This window comes from Sparus aurata, chromosome 6 (assembly GCF_900880675.1).
Source record: "Sparus aurata chromosome 6, fSpaAur1.1, whole genome shotgun sequence".
In the NCBI taxonomy this organism is placed as follows: domain Eukaryota; kingdom Metazoa; phylum Chordata; class Actinopteri; order Spariformes; family Sparidae; genus Sparus; species Sparus aurata.
In genome coordinates, this window is record NC_044192.1 from 25458779 (window position 1) to 25475803 (window position 17025).

Below are 17025 nucleotides of genomic sequence, written 5' to 3' on the forward strand. Positions count from 1 at the left end.
TGACTGTAAGCATGTTGGTTAAGTTTATTGTGATGCAAGAAAAAACACAAGACAAAAGCCAACATAACAGATTCATCATCACTGCAAATATTCTGTATTCCAAATAGAAAGTTACACAAGTCAATCTTCATACAAGTAGCACATTATTTTATACAAAAACTGTTAATTCAAAGAAAAGACAGAGTGGATGCGTTTTATCTTCAGAGGAAACAAGTAGGACACTTATGTTGTAATTACGTTTGATAAATCTGTACAAAAGGCAACACATTTAGGACAAAAAAAGGCGGCATTATGGTTCATTCTACCTGGGCAATTCATCACAAGATTTTATTAAACGCAGCCGGGAGGCATATAGTCTGCACATTTGATCTCACCAGGATTATTTAGTCAAAGAATGTGACTAAATAATCCAGGTGAGATCAAATGTGCAGACCGTAGCACCTCTACAATCCTTTGTATGAACTATGAAAACTAGACTGATTTACAGCACACTATGCCAAATATGCATTTCAGAATGTATCACTGTTTAAGTTCAAAATACAGTACATATGTAGACATTTTTCTGCACTACTGTATTAGTGGTGAGATTTAGATCTATTTACAGAGTGGTAATGGATTACATCAACAGCTGGTAAAAAAGTTGTCAATTTAAATATTTTAATCTTTAACGCTGACACCGACAGATGGCTCTTGTCTTCTCTCGGGTTGCCTCCAAATCTGTAGGAAAAAAGGTTAAATCTTTAACTTTTCCTTTCCAATGTGGCACAGTTTATTATTCACATACTTATAATAACTATTACAACATGATACACACCTTGTACCGTATCACACAGGTCAAACCTCAGTGGACTTTCCAACCTAAGAAAGTAAAAGAGAAGATACAAAAAAACAGTGTGATAAAAGGAGGGCAGAGATGATGATGATTGAATTTAAGGGTAATTTACTTCCAGGCACTTACTTACTTAGCTTTACTAATGTTTTTGACCTCATGAACAATTACTCAATTAGTGGTTTGAGCTTTGTACTGTACCTTGCCACCAGACACATCTTTGGCCTGGTGTTGTGGTTTGGGTTTGGGTTTGGGTGCAACGGGTGGTGGGGTTTTTTCTGGGGATTCTGCCAACGCATTTGGTTTGTGGGAGACTGCAGAGGGTTCAGCTCTATGAGCAGGCGCTGCCTCCTTCACGGTGATTGTGGAGGCACAGACTGAGGAGGTGTCCTCCGCCTCTCCCCCGATGGCAGAGTGGTAGCTGTGACCGGAACTGCTGAAGCCACTCACACTCTCTCCTGATGACTCGGAGCTGTCCACTGGAACAAAGGGAAGACTTGATTACGTCCACGATTGATGGATGGAATAGAGGAATGTCTTTACTTTATTAACTAAAGCCAAGGTCCAAACACTGTATCAGCAAACACAAACAAGTCTACATAAATTTCTTTGGATGCCTTTGAAGATCATGAACCCAAACCTCTGAACTCTGACCTTTCTAAAAGTTTCTTCAGGCTTGTTATATAATACTCAGCAACCTCAATGAAGCTGTTCAGGGCCCAATAACACACCAACCTGGCAAATGTAGGTTCCTGGTTGTAGTATTGCATTTAATCCTCTTGTCCATTTTCAGTAAATCGTAAGCAATATTATTATCATACATATCATACAGTAGCTACATTTTACACACTTAACTCACGTAATAAGTTCTGACTTCCGCTCTCCTGGTCCAAGTCGTCCTCCTCCAGAGCTCCAGGAGGAGACACATATCCTCCAAGGCCCCCTGAAACCACCCTCCGCTTTGGCCCACACATATATCCCACAGGGGACAGGGAGCCCCTTCCCGAGGACGAGGAAGAAGACACACTGCTTCCCGAACCAAGAGATTTTGGCCGCCCTCCAGGGAGGCCATCCTGTGAGCCACGTGAACTCGCAGAGGACGGTACCTTGTTTTCTGAGGAGAGATGGTAACATTCAGTTTGATGAGAGAGAGTGTCACAATACCAAAATAACTAAAATACTCAAACAAAGTAATAAATAAATATGTGTGTTTTACCTCTTCCCATCAGTACATAGTTGACGGCTCTGTCACTGATAGCTGCATCACTGGGCTGGATGTCCATGAAAGGCTTGTTTCCAATACCCATGAACACTCTCTCCTGCATACGGACCTCTACAAAACACACACATGAAATCATTAGCTTGGAAATGTTTCAAATGTAAGACATATAGCCAGTTGTATAAGGTTGATGGTGCATATTTATATTCCTTGTTGGGCTGCGACCTCTAGTGGTTGTAGAAATTATATCTGCAGCAAAGTAGGAAGTCAGTTGACAACAGTTCAGCTTTTTTGTTTTCTGTCTTTTGTCCTATTTAAAGATTTTTTACACGAAATTAGAAAAGTGAGGTTGTTACTGATCATCCTATTGTTACAAGATTCAGCCAACATAGGCCATAATAGGCTTTAATCAATGAGTCTCTATCACATTAAAGAAGAATTCTGGAATTTTTTAAACCTGGGCCCTGCATCGTTTGGTTTGATGTATACATTATTAATGGGTAAAAAAAGGTATTGGAATGGGTCCAGTGAATCCCATCAGCCAGCAGCTGGGCTGTAATGGCTGCAATGTAATTCTTTTGGGCAACACCACCCGTACGTCCTCTGCAGTTGCGGTTCTAGACCAGTTTTAATAGGGGGGCCAGGTACGGGCCGGCTTTTTTTTTAGGGGGCACATACAACACGGAAAAAAGGATAAATCCTTCATTCAGACAAAGCAGTGTTTACAATTTCAGCAATTGTGATTGGGTAGTAAACTGCTGAGACACTTTATTTCTACCTTGCCTTTCAGAACAAAATCATTGCAAGAAATCTGTCATTGTATTATTAATGCAGACTCCCTGTCAGGGGGGCCACAGGGGGGTCCAGACTCAATGTTACGGGGGCACTGGCCCCTGTTGGCCCCCCTCTTCCCCCCCCCAGAACCGCCCCTGGTCCTCTGAAAGTGTCCGTTTCTACTACTGACATGCTCACGTTGTTATTCTTAGTGTCTGACAACATTATGGAACGGATCCCAACAGTGATATAACTTTTTAAGGTAAAAATCCATTTTCATTAACCAGAAACAGCTGCTATCTCACTCTGGCCAAGTCCACAAGACATATTTTGGCTCTACATGCTGTTTTGCCCCTCTGCTTCTGTGATCTCCATCCCTCTCAATTCCCGGTATTTTTACTGATGATGTGTTTTTGTACCCCTGTTGTGTACAGCCTGTTCCCAAAGGATTCGCTCCAGGTCCTTGGTCCAGGCACTCTTCACCTCCCGACTGACTGCTTGAAGTGTGTACGTGTCCTGGGTTTTCCTCTTCCTGAACCAGATCTCGAAACACAGGCCAGTGTCACCGCTGTTCTGGGTCAGGCCTATGTCTGATGTCTAAATATACACAGAGACAGACAGATCATGTAAGATGTCAATTTTGAATACAGTAAGCAGTTTGGCAAATGTGTGAAAAGACAGAGACGAGTCCAAGGTTATTGTAATTGGGCTTATAGAGTGTGTTAGAAGGCCTTCTAAAGTGCTAGATAGGCTCTTGGATATCTAATATCTTCTCTTTAAAGATTTTTACAATAACAATGTCCATTTTATGACATGGGATCAAATGTCTCGTCCTCCCTTGCATGTCTGTGTTATGGAAAGTTTCCTTAAGTCCTGACAGACACTGGAAAACTACCTCTGTAAATGAGTTTTGCAAGAGAGAAGTGAGGTCAGTGGCTGACAATCTTGTTCTGACTTGTCGTGAAAAGGAAGTGGTAGTAGTACTGTGGCCTTGCATCACAGTTCTATTCACTGGTACTTCTGGTACATTTTTACACAGCTGAACCTCATGTGACTTTTGTGTGTATGGTGGCAATATGCGAACCTTGAATGACTGTTTGTAGATGTATGTGTCATTGCCTACGTCAGTCTTCCTGGTCTTGCTAAAGAGGACGAGTTCTTGAAATAGGAAAATGTGGCGGAAGCATTTTTTCTTCCTGAATGTTACCAAGAACTCGTCCTGACGAATCAGCTGGCCCTGCTCTTTCAGATTGACCTGCGGTACAGAAAAGGAGAAGTCAGTTGGAAAGTGAGAGTGACGTACTGTATGGAGCAATAATGCAGCATAGTATACAGATGTTGCCAGTACGGCGAACATCATGTTATATAATGTAATATTCAACATATGTACTTTGAGTGCAAGAAAGGTCATAAACAAAATTCCTAAGACTCCGGCTCCATTTCCTCGATCTCTGCTCTACAGATCATCGTCCCACACACAGCACCTCCCTTTACATTCCATGGAAAACGAGGGTTACTCATGATTTACCAGCAGAGTCGCACAAAGCCAAATGTGCTTTAATGTTCGATGAAGGTTTCTGTTCTTCACCCTCACTGCACATAGTCCCTAAAATAAATGATCAAAGTCTTGCCAGTACCTGTTTATTCCCTCTCCTTTCCCAATAACAGGAGTGATCCTGTTGCTTAATGTCGGATTAGAGGGTGATAAGTCTTTCTGATCACAGTACATTGAACACTGTATCTATACAGTGTGTGCATGTACTGTATATATAACATGAACTCCTCCTTTCTTATAATTGCGTGATGTTTTGGCTTACAAAATGCCTTCAAAGTTAAAGAAACCATCAGTCTTACGTCACAGTGGTGGATGGCGTCCATGGCCAGCAGGTTGTTGCCGTGGCGGAGCTGGAATTGGATGACCTCCAAGGCAGCCTTGACCTCAGCCATCTCTCTGGTTTGTCCCGGACCACACTCCCTCCACATGTCCTGCAGCAGCAGGCTGTACTTACTGATCCGCTGCACGGGCTTCAGCAGGTACGACCATAGGTCCATCTTATCCCCAAGCGCCAGCTGCTTTTGCTGGTGTAGGAGGAGAAAAAAATATACTGCTAAAGCTGTAAGAACAAAGGTATAGCTGAGCTTGGGATCTCCCTAATGCTTAAGGTGCAGTATGTAAGAACAGTAATCACTAACTGCTACTAACTAAAGCTGCCATAAAGTAGTTAGCTTAGTTAGCCAAGCAGCAAGCAGTGCAGACTTGCAGTTTGGAGCACTGGGGGTGTGTAGGTGTTTACACCCCTAGCACAGGAGCTCTGGACTCAGATAGGACAGGGCTAGCTGGTTAGCATGCTAACCAACATCAAAACAGTTTTTATTTTTCACATTCTGTCAATAGCTTTAGTTTTTAACTCTGAATGTTTTCAACTAAATTTCTTACATATTGCACCTTTTATAACATAATCATTCAGGTGGACAGACTAGATGATGGATGGAATTCATCTATCAGTATGAAAAATGTTGTATAGAGGCAACCTGCAAATTTTTATGATTAATGATTGTGAAACAGATTATAAGACAGTGATATGAATGAGCTTCGTTATTCTAAAAAAAAAAAACACTAGCACGCCAGCAGAGAGGCTACATACTCTGATCTTGTTAAAATAAACCATCTCTCCTCTTCTTGCTTAACAAAATTCATGCCGTGGTTTTGAGAAGAGAAATGAGGGGGCAAAGGAGGGGCAAAGGGAGGCCAGCAGCAGTTCTCACCTTAAAGAAAGCCTGTCCATGATTGATGAGAAGACTATCAGACTGTGGTTTGTTCTTGCTGTAAAGGGCATACAGAGCAAAGCTCTCTCTCTGAAATAAAAAGGAATAATTAAAGACCGTTAGTCATCATCTTAATCACCCCTGCACATTCCCTATTTCCAATGAGTTCAGTGATAAAACTGAAGCTGTTGATTCCTTGGAAGCTGAGCCATGACACATCTGGAAGGGCTTTTGTTGGCAAATCGATTTCACTTATCGCAGTTTTGGAGGAAAACAGGAAACCGTGGACCAGTCTAAGCAAAAAACAGACCCACATCTGTCCAAGCGCCATTGTGTCTTGGAAACCTCAATTACTCAGGTTGGCGAAACAGTATTTGCACATTGACTATCGCTTGATCAAGATCCAATACACATGTGCATGGTTAATAATACATGTGGCACCTACATGCCGTAGGAAGCAGCGTCCCACTCTGAAGGGTTCGTTCATGCAGCTCTCCAACTCGTTCAGGAAGTGATGTCGGTGGAAGTCGTGGAGTTTCTCTAAGTTACCAAAGATGCTCCCCCTCTGGCCCCTGAGGTCCTGAGGGACGTCGGCCCTCTCCAGCTCAGGGAAGTAGTGCTCTCGAACATAGCCCAGAGCCTTCACATACTCCCTCTCTGTGGACAGCAGCTCCTCCATGATCCTCCGCAGCTTCCTGCTCCACATGTAGGAAATGAATAATGCAGAAACCATTGATTTATTAAAGCTTATAAGTAAACCCCTCGGGTTCAGAACCAGTTAGACATTGTATATTTGCAGGTGTGACAGTTTTGTTGAACTGGTTAACAATTGTGGTATTCATGACTGTAGCTTATGTCATTTACTTAAGATTGCTTTAGATCACAGCAGAGGGAGGGGGAGTTACTTACAAAACATTGCTGCAATTGTTTTCTGCTGCCGTGAGTAATGTCTCTGGGGTCTTCAGGTCTTTAGGGCTCTGGGTGGAGGCTGTGCATCCTTCACTCTCATCTTCAATGCCGTTGCTTTTTGACTTACAGCTCAGGTTTCCTGACTGTAAACTCTCGTTATGGGAATTGGGCAGATTTTGGACAGGCTTTGGATTTTGTTCCAGTGGCTGTGTCCAGCTCTGACAGTGTTTGTGTCTTACATTCAAAGGTGAAAAGCTGGAGGTGCTCGTCAAATAAGGACTCGCATGTGAGCCCTCGCTTAGGGAGCGACCCAAAGGTTGGTGCGGTGGAACATCGCGGCCCCCTTCAACTGAGTCTGTGCTCCTCAGATCTGCCTCACTGTGGTGCTCTCTTGGCCTCAGTTTGGTCTCTGGATGACAGTCACTGTTCTGTGTAAAAACAGGAGTCATTTTTTCATTTTTAACTGGTGCTTCAGGTAATTTCTTCAATTGGGATTCTTCTTTCTCGCTCTCTTTCATGTCAGGTTTTAAACGGTCTTTGGTTTCTCCTTCACTTTCTGAGATTTTGACAACCTCTTTCTGTGAGGTTAGCTGTTGGGTCAGGAGGCGTTCACCTCCCCCAAATTCACTTATTTTCTCCCTCTTCTCTATCCCTCCATCTTCCCCTTGAGGGTTTGCAGCTGTGGTCGGCTGGATCTGGTTCTTATCTACGCCTTTCTTCATCTGCATCTCCTCCAGACGCTGCCTGACTTCTCGGCACTCAACCAAGGCTGCATTCCACACTCTCATCACCCCCGAGGCCCCCAATCCCACGGCACAGGCCTTAGCTTTCAGAGCCTGGAAGTGCGGGGTGGAGAATTCGCCACCTAATCTTTCTTCATACATTTGGAGTGTGCTCAGGTTCTGAGCTGAGTAACACCCCGGCTCTACCTTCTCCAGAAAATGACTGCATTCTTTGGCCAGGGCAGACGCCTGGAGAGACAGAGAGAAAATTATTTTCTACCATTTTAGATTTAAAGGTTTACACAAATCAGTCAGAGGTATGCAGACGAGGACAAGTGCAGCTAAAAGACTTCATTCAGAAATGTCAGACACAAACCTGCTCACAGAAGCGGTGCACATACACCAGTGTGTCCAGTTCTTTGTACCTCTGTTCTGTCCGCAACTTAAAATCATCCACGTTGGATTTGAAAGTGCTGACCAGAGTCCGAAAAATGTCCATTGCAGGACTGGATTCACTCGTGCCAACAATCCCCTCGGCCTCCGTCACTAGGGTCAGGGCGGACTGTTGTTTCTCCTGCGATGAATGATAAGATGTCAAGCGGAACGTTCAGGTCTTTAATCTACTATTTACCATTGAGAGTGCAGCCATTTAAATATTTTCAACTTTAGGAAAACAAACGAAAGCCGTTGGTATGTGAAGTGAAACACAGACAGCTAAATAAAGGTAAGATTGCTTAACTTTAAACCCCTTGTGTTATATTGCTGCAATACCTTAGACTGAGCGAGAAACAGATCAAAGTGCTGTAAGGCCTTTTCAGAGCACACCAGGGTATCATCTGCTGTGTGAGAGTCCTTCAGTCCCTGTTCGCCTTCCGTATTGAACCACATCCCAGCCTGCAAGATGTAATGTAGAATCGTACAATGTCAGTTTCAGCTTGGAAAACTGTTTGCATAGTTTTGCATATATTATTCTTGAGATAAGCCCTGATTTCATCTCCCTGCCTTCATCACCACAGGAGCACATGTTGCAGGAAGGACTGGTCGTACCGTGCTGATTTTGGCCTCGATCTCTCTGAGCCTGAAGACGAACTCAAGGCGCTGCAGCGACTCGTTGGATCTCATCACCAGAGTGTGGAGCTTTTCCTCCACCTGATTGTACAGACTCGTCACAGACTCCAGAGCATCTCTGCAAGGAAGGTGAAACACACGCTTACAAACTAGTAGTAGTATTTGTGATTTGTGATTTGAAGTGTAATATGGGGGTAAATGAACTTAGACTTTGTTAGAGTCAGAAAATAACAGGCTGACTTGAGTGTTTGCAAATATGTAAATATTAATTTAATTAAGGCTGTGAAATGGAGTCAATAATATCTTGCTAACATTGCAGCTGTGCATCTATTGACCTTTAACCACTTAAAGTGTGACTTACAGTAAAAGAAAGCTGTGAAACAGATCCATCTGTTGTGTGCAGTGATGGAGGAAGTGTTCAGATTATCTACTTGAACAAACAGCAGTAATTTTTGCCTCTGGGGATCTCTCAATCGAATCAAAACAAGATAGGGAAGTAGCTTGGGATCTTGGGGGTACTTGACTTAATTGTTAACCAACATTGCTGATGAAAATCTATCTGACAAGGTAATGTCTTAAAGTTGTATTCACTTTAAGTACAGTCACATTTGCCGACTTAATTCTCTGTCTCTTGGAAGTTAGAGCGACAGGCTGACAAAATGAAACCACTGTTACCTTGAGTAAATTACAGAGTTTTCTTGGATTTAACATACTTTGAATCATGTTGTGATAATGAGTATAAAACTCAACAAAATCTGTCACGGTTGTTGGTTGTTTTTAGACATTTTAATAGACAATTTTTAAATATAATATCTTTAAGCAATTGAGTAACACAAGAGAGTCAAAATAAACCCTAGAGTTTGGCACTGAAAAATATATCTTCAATAAAGGTATGAAGTATTAACAGAAAAATTATGCAGAGTTGCAGTGACAGTGTTTGCAAAAGTTAGCAAAATTAATGATGTAGCTGGTCAAGGTGCAGCAAATTCAAACAATTTATCACACCATTTGGTAGTTTAATCGATGATAATGCAGCCATGTTTTATAAAGTGAGCATATATTTGTATGTAAGGACAGTGTGGGCGTATACAGCGCAAAGTGCAGACAATGCAAATCAAATAAGATTAAAACACTGAGCAACTGGGAACAAGAAGCTGAACCTAAGTACACTATAAATATGATGTAATACCTGTAGTCTTCAGACTGTGGGAACCTGAAGTCCTCTCTCCTCATCCGGGCCAGTACGGCCCCTCCTTCCCTCTGCAGAGTGACCAGTCGAGTGTCCTCCAGCACCTCCTTCATTGAGGCCCTCTGCTCCTGAATGCATTGCTGCACCTCCTGCAGCAGCCACAGCTAAAGATCAGGCCAGGTCCATAATGTGTAGCACAATAATGATATCCCACTATCAACACTTATATATTCTACCTGGGCTGAGTCCAGCTTTATGCTGTCATCCACTTTCTTGATGGCCCTCTGCAACAAACTGTCTGCCCCTCGCAGGTCAGTCATGAAAGACACCAGTCTCTGAAATGAATTCAATGTAGACTCAGTGAAAGTGAGGAAAATTATGATGTTTAACAGAGAACCCTAGAGAGAAACTACTATATATCCTCCTACAGACAGCGCCAAGAGGACAAGAGCAGAGGAACTGAGGTGTTGTGGACCTCACAAACACAGGAGGCCGCCCTCAGTGCCCTGCTAGCCTACAGCAGGAATACACTGCAGAGATACTGGACAATGGTTTCTTGTACCTGACATCTACTAAGACACAATGGGCCTCATTCACCAATATCTTCTTAAGAATCTTCTTAGATTCTTTCTTAAGTTGTTCTTAAGAGGTTCCTTAAGAAAACCCTACGTCAGATTCACTAACTCGTTCGTAAGCCTCAGAATTGTTCGCAGCTGTGTTCTTACATTGAAGAAAGCCGCAGGAGCAATATTTATGCCATTGTTTTGCGGGCCTTGGATGGAGAAATGCCACGTATAAATAGGGTGGGGGGGTTACTAATTGATGGCATGTTTCCAATTTACTTGATTTATCTTAAATCATTGGCACATTTAATTTATTTTAGAATTTAAATTCTTTGTAAATTACCAAAAATATTAAATGAATAAATAAATGAATAAATATGACAGAATTATCACTGTAATATTGCATTTTATTGAACTACACAAGAGAAGAAAACACAACCATGCCAACATGTCGGCACTGAAATTTGCGTAAGAGTACTCCTGAGTGTTCGTAGGATTTGTTCTTGCCTAAGAAAAAATTCTAGATAAGAAAAAATTCATGAATGACACAATCTTTGTCAAATCATCGTAAGTGGGACTTAAGAACAAATTTGTTCGTAAGAACGGTTCATGAATGAGGCCCAATGTTACTGACGAACCACTGCGTGAAGCCATTCTCAGGACTGCCTATCATCTACATCAGGTCTTCAGCCTCACGGCCTTTTTGATTGTTACCAATTAAAATTAAGCTTTTTTTTATGTATATTTTATTACATTTTTAGATCAAACACAAAACACAGAACATGAATGACAGCAGTGGTGGTTGACACGAGCAAAATACATACACCATACAGAATGACATAATTAAAGGAAAGGAAGGAAACAAAAACAGACACAGGTGTTATAGCACTGTAAAAAGCCTTACACGGGCAATTCTTTAAAGTCCACAATTTACATATCAGCTATGGCAATAAGATAGAGAGAAGAAAAAAACAGTGCCCAGGGAACAGCGTTATGCAAGCGAGGGGGAGTATGAAGGACGCCAGTCAACGTTACAGCACCCCCTGCGAACTAAATCTATTGTATCGCCTGGTAAGCGGTCCAACAAGGGTGCCCACAGCTTCTCAAAATACATCACGTTCCCCTTTAAAACAGAGCTCAGGCGCTCCATTGGTAGAACTTTTAATATTTCTCCATACCACTGATTAACAGTTGGAGGTCTAGGTTTAATCCACTGAAAAAGAACACATCTCCTAGCTAGCAGAAGAAGCTTATATAAGAGTTTTCGCTTGGGGCTTGATAGAGAGAGTCCCTCTTCTGAGAGACCCAACAGAAACAAACCAGGATTCATTTGTAAGCTCTTACCAAGAATTGAATTGATTTCCTGTGAGACTTTCCCCCAAAACTTAAATATTAAAGGGCAGCGCCAGATACAGTGTATATAAGACCCAACTTCCTGCTTGCACTTAACACAAAGGGGAGAGATGTCAGGATAGAAAGTATTGAGAGATTGGGGTGTACGTTGTATTCTATGAAGGATCCTGTATTAACTCTCTGTTAGCCTGTTGCACAGAAAGGTTTTCCACTGCACTCGACCATGCTTCCTCTCCAAACTCAGTTACCAAGTCCTTGTTCCAAAGACCTTTAGTTCTGTCAATATTACATGGAATAAGGGACTGTAGTTTTCCATAGAAGTAGGAAATAATTTTCCTATTTCCGGCACTGTAATAAAGTTGAGTCGATATCTGAGGCTATTGGCTGGGCTTCAGGGAGATCTTGACTAATAATGAAGTGTCTAACCTGAAGATAGCCATAGAAATGTTGGGACGGCACACCAAATTTGGCTCTGATCTGTTCAAAGGATAACAGTTTATCGTCCTCAAATAGATAGCCAACAACTCTAATACCATGACTGAAATATGTTTGTACCCAGACCTGGTGGAAAAGCCCTATTCTGTATAATGGGGTGAAGGGCTGAAGTGGGACCTTTGACTTTGGAAAGCCTCACAATCCTCTCCCATGTTCTGATTGTGTTCAACATAATTGAGCTGTTCTTGACCTCGATTGGGAGCAATGATGACTTATTAGAAACAAGGCTAAGTGGAGACAAGGAAGGACAGTGCCAGGCATCAACCTGAGGTTCATGTCTAGAATCTAGAAAATGTCTAAGCCACTCTAGCACTATTTGCATGTGACATGCCCAGTTATACAACATAAAGTTAGGCATTGAAAGACCACCCCTTCCTCTGGGCAGTTGCAGTACTTTGAGACTGAGACGTGCCTTTTTCCCATGCCAGATAAATTTAGAGATAGTTTTATCTATATCAGAAAACACTGACTTATTTATCCTCAAAGGAAGCATTTGCATTGGGTAGAGAATTCTTGGGAGAACGTTCATTTTGATTAAACTTATTCTGCCCGTCCAAGAGAGTGGGAGGTCAAATCCACCTGAGCAGATCACTTTTAATCGTGGATATAATGGGGGCGAAATTAAGCTTATACAGGTTATTTAAATTTGCAGAGACTTTGACACCCAAGTATGTAAACCCAGAATCGGACCATTTAAAGGGAAAGTTGGGAAAGGCACTTTTTTCCCCAAAGTCGCCCAGAGGTAAAACTTCGGATTTATCAAAATTGATTTTGTAACCTGAGAAATTTCCAAACAGCTCTATAGTTGAGATAAGGGCAGGGATAGAAGTTTCAGGTCGAGTCAAAAATAGAATGACATCATCAGCATAGAGTGCGAGTTTATGAACTTCACCACAGAGAATGACCCCAGTTATATCGTCTGCGCACCTTATTGCCTCTGCGAGTGGCTCAATGGCTAAAGCAAATAGCAAAGGGGACATGGGGCAACCCTGTCTCGTACCCCGCCCGAGATGGAAGGCCTCTGAAGCGCAGCCATTGACCAGCACTCTCGCCACGAGGGCGCTGGTCATAACTTCGGGCCCCAACCCAAACCTCTGAAGAACCTCAAACAGGTATTTGAATTCCACCCTGTCAAAACCTTTGGCTGCATCTAGAGTTACACATAGAATTCTCTCTTGACTGAAGTTTGCATATTGAATCACATTAAGAAGACGCCGAACATTTGAGCGTGAAAGCCTGTTCTTGATGAAACCCGTTTGATCAGGTTTAATTAGAGCAGGAAGGTAAACCTCCAGCCTCCGGGCAAGAAGTTTTGATAGCACTTTACAATCAACCCCAATCAGACTTATCGGCCTATAAGATGCGCAGCAATCTGAGGGTTTGCCTTTCTTCAGAATAAGTGAAATATTGGCCAGGTTAAGTGTTGGGGGCAAGGTGCCATGCTCAAAAGATTCAGCGTACATACTGGTGAGTGGCTCTACTATCACCTTGGCCATTTTCTTAAAAAATTCTGGGCAAAACCCATCAGGGCCCGGAGCTTTCCCACTTGGTAAGGATTTAATTGTTTCATGGACCTCCTCTTTAGTAATTGGACGGCACAGAAGGTCCCTACTCTCAGCTGATAGTGTCGGGAGATCTAGATGATCTAAGAATTTGGCCTGATCCCCAGTGCTATCAGGGCTTTCTGGAGAGTACAAATTTTGATAAAAGCATGTCATGATATTAACCATAGGTTTGTTTTCATAATGTTTAGCTCCTTTTTCATCTTTTAATGATGGGATCACATTAGGGTCAGCCCTGCCCTTTGCCAGACGAGCCAGCAGTCTCCCTGGCTTATTTGCAGACTCGAATAGTCTGTGCCTAGTGTAGAAAATTGCGGTTTCTGCTTTTTGTGTAAGGAGGTTATCCAGGGCAGAGCGAGCTGTGTCCAGCTTCAGCCGAGATGAATTAGAAAAGGAGTGTTTAAACTCCTTCTCCAGTTCAAATATTTGAGATTCAAGCTCTAGTTGTTGTTTGAGCACTTCTTTTCTTTTGGCTGAGGTGTACGAAATAATAACTCCCCTTTTATAGGCCTTTGCAGTCTCCCATAGTGTTGATGCTGAGACGTCAGGTGTATCATTAGTAGAAAAAAAGAACGTTAGTTGTTCCTCCAGTAAAGTAAAAAAAGTGGGATTACTCAGCAAGGAGGGGTTGAGCCGCCAGTGACGTGTAGCCAGATCGTAGTAGGGAGGTGTAAATTCCAGGCATACGAGTGAATGATCGGAGAGTGTCATGGCTTTAATATTACATGTTTTAATCCTATCCAATGCATGCCTTGAGGTGAGAAAATAGTCAATCCTTGAGAATGAATTATGTGGGCGGGAAAAGAAGGTGAAATCCTTAACTTTTGGGTTCAAAATTCTCCAGGTGTCAAACAGGTTCAAATCATTGCATAGTGTTCTTGTGGCTATTGCCATTTTAGATGGGCGAATGGACTTTACAGGGTTCTGGTCCAGTTCTGGCTCCAAGCAGGCATTCAAATCTCCACCCAAAATTATGAGAGGTCATGTAATAGAAGATAAAACAGCTATCAGTTTAGAATAGAAGGAGGCCTCAAATGTGTTTGGAGAATAAATACACCCCAGAATAAGCTTTTCCCCATATAGTAAACCTGAAATTATTACATATCTTCCTTCTGAATCCTTATAGCATTTTTCTAAAGTGAAAGGCAGCCTTTTATGTAAAAGGATCGCCACCCCCCTACTTTTGGAGTTAAAAGAGGAGTAAAAGACTTGATCCAACCAGTCTCTTCTCAGTTTTGCATGTTCGAAATCACTTAGGTGGGTCTCTTGTAAAAAAGCTATATGAGCTCCTTCTTTTTTAAGAGATGAGAGAATTTTACGCCTCTTAACTATATTATTAATTCCCTTCACATTCCATGTTGTCAGTTTAGTGAGACTCATCTTAACTGTGATATAGATTCCATGTACAGAAATAAATGTGTCCACAAAGGCCTGTTGCTCTTAAACACTGAAAATAAACAGAACCAGATACTGCTGTCATATGTGAAAAAGCCATTCCCGAACAACGACTGAACATGAACAAAGATAATCACAATCCACACCAAAAGAAAAAACAGACACAGATGTAACCATAAGGTCTCACACTTAGATAGACAACTAAGAGGTACCCAAAGGGTATTAATAGGTGACATGAAGCTAAAGGAGGCCATCACTATGGAGAGGGCAAAGAAAAAGGAGGAGGAACACAATATTCTCCCAAAAGGAACCCCCGCTCCGGCCCCAAGGAAAATAAATTCAGGTAACAACTAGGCAATCCAACCCCCCCCCCCCCTTTCTTTTTTCCTTATTTATTTATTTATTTTTTCCCCTTCATCCCCCTTAAATATATAAAGTACAGAACTCAGTGCCTCCCTGGATTGCAGTCAAACGAAAAGCCATGTTTAGAGCCATGTAAAATTTAAATAATCCTTTTGTTCAGTATGAAATGTTCAGGGATGTAAAAGAACACCAGGGGGCACAGCATACTGACAATTAACAAAAGACAGAGCAAAAAAGGAGAACATTAACTGAACAGTGGTAAAAACAGACTTCGCTGATTTTGATCAGGAGGAGGCAACCATCACAATAATAGAAATAATAACAAAACCGGGACCCTTCAGAATAGCTGGGTTTATTGGAAATTAGCCAAAAGCCGGATTAACTTTGAATATAGTCATGTCAGAAGAGATCCGTACAACTGAGACTCCCAGCAGCATAAGTCTGCAAGAATATGTAAAGCCGGCTAGACCAGGCCGTTTCACGTATTGTGTTTATTTATGTCTCACCGGCAAACAAGGTCAGTCGAGTGTGGCCACAAATCGTCGGGCCTCTTCTGCGTTGATAAAGCTGCGCTCCGTTCCATTAAGCTGCACCACGAGCCTCGCTGGAAACCGCATCGTGAATCTGATATCCTTGTCTATGAGTTTACGGACCACATCGTTGTAAGAGCGGCGCACCGCCGGACCGCATTAGACAGGTCCTGGTGGATGAAAATGCGTGACCCCTCGTGCTCCAGGTTCTTCGCCTTCCTCACAGCTGCTAGGATCCGAGGTTTATCCCGGGAGTTATGGAGTTTGATGATCACCGGTCTCGGGCGGTCACTCCTCGGCCCGGCGGTCCGGTGAGCTCGGTCCAACTTTATGCGCCCTTTGGCAGCGCGCAAGCCAAGCGTCTTTGGCAGCCAGGACTCGAAAAACTCAAGAGGATGTTCACCTTCCGTGCCTTCCTTCAAATTTAAAATCCGTAAGTTGTCTCGTCTATTACGGTTTTCCGCGTCATCTATCTGGTCAGCCATGGTCGCCTGTCTATTCTCCACCTGGGCAAGGCGAAGCTCAAGGGCGGCCACCTGGTCGTCCACGGCCGAGATCCGTCGTTCTGCCTCAGTTATGCGTTTCGACTGACATTCCAGGCTGCTGGCAATTCTGTCCAAGGTGTCAGTTAATTTCGCTAACTTCTGCTCCATCATTTCGCTTATATTATGAGTAACTTCCCGTGCGAGCTCGGACATGTCCGTAGCGCTAGCTTCCAACATGCTAGCACTAGTCGGAGATGGAGGCGCCATGTTGGGCAGATCGGTGATTTTCGACTGGATAGTTTGCCTCAGTTTGGCCGGTCTTTCTCTCTGAGATTGTCCGCCCGGTTTACTTGCCATGTTAAAGTGCCGTAGACGTGGATTTTAGCAGGTAAAACAGTAGATCAAAAAGTGGCTAAAGGTATGTCGATTGCTGCTCAACGGCATATACCGATCCCCAGACTGACATACAGATTCTCGGAGTGGTATGCTGCTATTATGCCGCCGTTATTCCACCGACACATGACGGTATGTGCCGCTTGAGATTGTTACGGCACTGAGAGACTGTTGGATGGGTACCGCTCCCTGATGAATATGCAAATGTAATGCCACTGGGCTGGTTTGACGACAAGTACAGCCGTAAACGTATACTTTTTTTTTTGTCTTTATTGACAATGCTAACTTAACACTTTACTGCAAGTAATGTTATGTTGTTGGGATTGTACGCATATAGACAGTAATTACACGTGGGACTCTTACGATATGATAGTAAAGTAATATGTCTAAATGTCCGCCTATAAACTACT

The 17025-nt window shown here is 42.7% G+C and overlaps 1 protein-coding gene across 4 annotated transcripts in view; it reads right to left on the reverse strand.

The window, feature by feature from the left end:
- Positions 1 to 17025, reverse strand: part of quob (quattro b) — a 39876-nt gene continuing 22851 nt past the window's right edge. The window contains exons 9-24 of one of the 4 annotated variants that reach the window (XM_030420854.1): positions 9713 to 9811; positions 9477 to 9625; positions 8267 to 8405; positions 7991 to 8113; positions 7596 to 7793; positions 6498 to 7468; positions 6034 to 6292; positions 5589 to 5678; positions 4677 to 4901; positions 4030 to 4077; positions 3242 to 3419; positions 2046 to 2162; positions 1689 to 1943; positions 1031 to 1308; positions 815 to 858; positions 1 to 717 (exon numbers count right to left, since the gene is read on the reverse strand). In XM_030420854.1, the coding sequence (XP_030276714.1) occupies positions 835 to 858; positions 1031 to 1308; positions 1689 to 1943; positions 2046 to 2162; positions 3242 to 3419; positions 4030 to 4077; positions 4677 to 4901; positions 5589 to 5678; positions 6034 to 6292; positions 6498 to 7468; positions 7596 to 7793; positions 7991 to 8113; positions 8267 to 8405; positions 9477 to 9625; positions 9713 to 9811 (3153 nt within the window). In that variant the 3' untranslated portion in view covers positions 1 to 717; positions 815 to 834. Of the gene's footprint in view, positions 718 to 814; positions 859 to 1030; positions 1309 to 1688; positions 1944 to 2045; positions 2163 to 3241; positions 3420 to 3906; positions 4078 to 4676; positions 4902 to 5588; positions 5679 to 6033; positions 6293 to 6497; positions 7469 to 7595; positions 7794 to 7990; positions 8114 to 8266; positions 8406 to 9476; positions 9626 to 9712; positions 9812 to 17025 lie in introns of all 4 variants that reach the window. The other 3 variants (XM_030420852.1, XM_030420853.1, XM_030420855.1) reach the window with 3 other exon arrangements.